Source organism: Triticum dicoccoides, chromosome 6A (genome assembly GCF_002162155.2).
Source record: "Triticum dicoccoides isolate Atlit2015 ecotype Zavitan chromosome 6A, WEW_v2.0, whole genome shotgun sequence".
NCBI classification, from domain to species: Eukaryota; Viridiplantae; Streptophyta; class Magnoliopsida; order Poales; family Poaceae; genus Triticum; species Triticum dicoccoides.
Window position 1 is genome coordinate 115988277 of NC_041390.1, and position 3421 is coordinate 115991697.

General features: G+C 52.9%; 1 protein-coding gene across 5 annotated transcripts in view; it reads right to left on the minus strand.

Moving 5' to 3' along the window:
- LOC119315426 (zinc finger CCCH domain-containing protein 45-like) overlaps positions 1 to 531 on the minus strand; it is an 18926-nt gene extending 18395 nt beyond the window's left edge. For 4 of the 5 annotated variants that reach the window (XR_005152766.1, XR_005152764.1, XR_005152765.1 and 1 more), the window contains exon 1: positions 71 to 528. Coding sequence is in view for 1 of the 5 variants with exons in the window: in XM_037590060.1 (XP_037445957.1) it covers positions 71 to 468 (398 nt within the window). In the remaining 4 variants the exon portion in view is untranslated. Of the gene's footprint in view, positions 1 to 70 lie in introns of all 5 variants that reach the window. The other variant, XM_037590060.1, reaches the window with a different exon arrangement.
- Positions 532 to 3421: the final 2890 nt, after the last annotated feature.

Genomic DNA, 3421 nt, shown 5'->3' on the forward strand with positions numbered 1-3421 from the left:
TCTCTCTCTGTGTGTGTGTAAACTTCGCAGGACTAAAATAGAAGTGATTTGAGATGGAGGTGTTCCTCACATTCTGCACTCCGGGATCTCCTCGTCGGAGCCGGATCCAGCGGCGACGGAGTCGAGGTAGTCCTCGATGTCGAAGCGGAGGCTGCCCTCGTCGCCGTCCATTTGGATGCTGCGGCTGCCAGGGCCATGGGACGGCCCTCCAGCGGAGGGGATGGGGGCTTCGAAGGGCCAGGCCGAGGATTCGGTGCCAGCGCCGGCCGCGTCGAGGCCGTCCTCGAAGTCGAAGCGGAGGCTGTCCTCGTCGCCGTCCATTTCGATGCTTCCGTGGCCGCGGCCACGGGACGGCCCTCCCACGGCGAGGATGGGGGCTTCCGAGGACGCGGAGCCGGATCCAGCGCTCGAAGCGTCGACGTCGTCCTCGAAGTCGAAGCGGAGGCTGCCGTCGCCGTCGCCGTCCATTTGGATTGAGGGAGGGACGGTGGGAGGGGCTAGCTAGGGTTTGGGCGCTGAGATTTTTGTGTCTGATCGGAAAACGTTTCGACCCAGATCTAGCCGACTGATTGTAGCGCCGTGTCGGCCGCGCTGCGAGCCGTCGGATCGTGCACTCACTGATCGTGCGTTAGGAAAACTCCAACGCACAACCCCAAACAAACGCGCGTTTTGTCCGGATTTCTCCCATTTGGCATTTGGGATGACAAACGGACACGCCTATCCGCTTGCGGTCGCGCGGTCGTCGGTGCGTCCAACCGATCCGCCGCATTTCAAACTATCCTATTATTTAGACTTCAAATTTAACACAAAAAATACCTACATAAACATTGCCATTAATATAAACATTAAAACGTCCACGGCAGTCAGGTTCACCACATCAATATAAACATAAACTTAATAAAGACATTAAAAAAACTAGATAAGGGTCGTCGTCGCCAATGTCGCCATCGTCTTCCGTAGCCGTCGTCCTACTCGTTGTCGTCGTCATCACCGATGAGGTCGACGTATGGAGGTGGCTGCTAGAGGTAGGCTGGCGGCCCCTGCCAGGCGGGAGGCGTCTGTTGTGGCGGATGTGGTAGCGCGTGCACAACCTCTTCACATGGCGCGGAAGGTGACCACGGGTCGGCGTTCACCTCAGGCATGCACGGCACGGTCTCCGTCCATGTTCAGGACTGCCAGACCAAGGCTGGGTTCCATCCTGTCGGCTCCTCCTCCCTCGGCGCCTCTGCCCGGACGTCCTCCATGACCTCCTCCTTGACGTAGGCGTCGAGCTCTGGGAAAGCGGCGACACCGGCCGCTGACAGGGCCATCATCTCCTCGAGGCCCTGCCATTGGCACTCGTGGTGGGTGTGGAGGGAGTCCTCCATCGCCTGCCTCATGTGGTCCTCCTCCTCAACCGTCAATGTTGCAGGTAGTGGCGGGGACGGCGATGGCGTAGGAGTAAGGCCACGAACCAGCCTGCGCCTGTGGGGCTGGGACGGGCTGGGAGCGCGCGCAACGATGAGAGCGCGGTCGTGGCGGCCTCGAAGGATGGCGGGCAAAGAAAGATTACCGGCGGATGTCGTGCTCGTTGGGGAGCCACGTATCCCAGAGAGGGGAGTCGGTGGCGTACCTCCGGTCGTCAATGAGGTCCGGCAGCAGGCGGGCACGGTGTCGATTAATCTCCTCCCGACAGGCGCTGCCGCTCACCGGGATCGGGGGAATGGGCACCCGATCCGCGGAGAGGTGCCAATTGTTGGGAAGGTGCACGCCGCTCCATGGTAGCGACGTGCTCATCTCCCAGTACCACTTGCAGATCTCCGCTACGGCCGCTGACGAGGTGCGGCGCCGTGCAACGAGATATGGAATGCGGGTGGAGGTAGAGGAGGAGTGGTGGAGCGGCGACGGCGGCCGGACGACGACCCAGACTCGTGGTCGTGCTTCATCTTGCGACCGAGGAACCAACAGCCAACCATTGTCGCCGGCAGGAAGGTGGAGGAGCAACAAGCTAGGGTTTGGTTGTCGGGGCTTGAGGAGGCAGGCGTCCCGGAAAGTGGAAATATGGATTCCCACCGGTCCACGACTTCCACATTAAAAAGGATGATGACCGCTCAGTCGGGGTGGCTGCCAGGTGGGTCCGCCCGCGCGTGCGCCGTAAAAATGGACGGTGGGAGGTAGGTGGACGGCTGCCACGCGGGCCAGAGGCGGACACGGGACGGGCGTCTGTTTGTCGTTCGTGTGGAGGCAAACTAGGCACATGTTTGCATCGAAAATGGGGCGGGCCGGACACCAAACAGACAGAAAATGCGGAGCAGTCACGGTCGCACATTGAGCCGTGTTGTCTGTTCAATTGAGCCCAAACAGACATACACGGACCGAATGAGGTTGCGTGTTGGAGTCGCCCTTGTAACACGTTTTTTCTTTAAAAGCTGGTTTGAGGGTAGTTTTCTTTCCTGCAAAAATAACTTCGCGAGTAGTTGAAATAGCTTCTCTAAAATGCCTCACAGAAACTCCAGTGAAAATAATTATACGAAAATTGTATGTAAATGCTATCATGTTATCTTGTAGGAATGCTATGTAATTTTTTGATGTGTTTGGTGTACATGTGAGCAAGGAAGAAAAAATGTGAATATCATGAAATGCTAAGTGTTATAATAAAACGTTGTGACATTGACACTCGAGAACAAATGGAACAAAAGGAAGATCTTCAAGTTATTACAAGGTTCTCCCAACAAAAGCAGCCACAATAAAAATTAATCATCAAGAAAAAAAACACTTAAATCAGTGGCATCGTGTATTGCACCCATATTAGTTTCATCTACGAGTGCATTGACACGAGAAGTGCTCTACTCGTGAACATAGGAGCCGCGCTCAGCCATGTTAAAGTGCTCATGACATAATTTACTATCATGAACATAGTTGTGAGACACGTGCGTGTAATAACTATTATCTTTTGCATCTCGACTTTGTATCATGTTATGCCAAAGGGGATTCATCATTTTATTAAGAACAGAAACAAATCTTTCGATGATATTCCATAGCGATGAATGTTGATGGTTAAAGGTCTTATTTCTCCCTTGCAGAGGTACTCATCGGAAATCGGGTACATAGTACCGTGGCCCTTGTATGGTGCTACACACCTGACTTTGTTTGATATACATAGTCTACAAGATAGTATTTTTCTATAGTGATAATTAAAAAATACAATGAAGATCAGTATGTATGTGCAAACACAAAACGCTACTAGTGTAAAAGAATGCATGTACAAAATATTACCATCCGGACTCCTTTGATACAATATCCAGAAAAAATGTATGAGGCATAGAATCACAAACTACTTTCCCCGATGTTGCTTTTTCCATCTATCATATGTGCCAAAAATGAATTTTTCAATTAGCATATAGAGCTACCACGTCTACAAGTATCACACCAAAATGCTCAT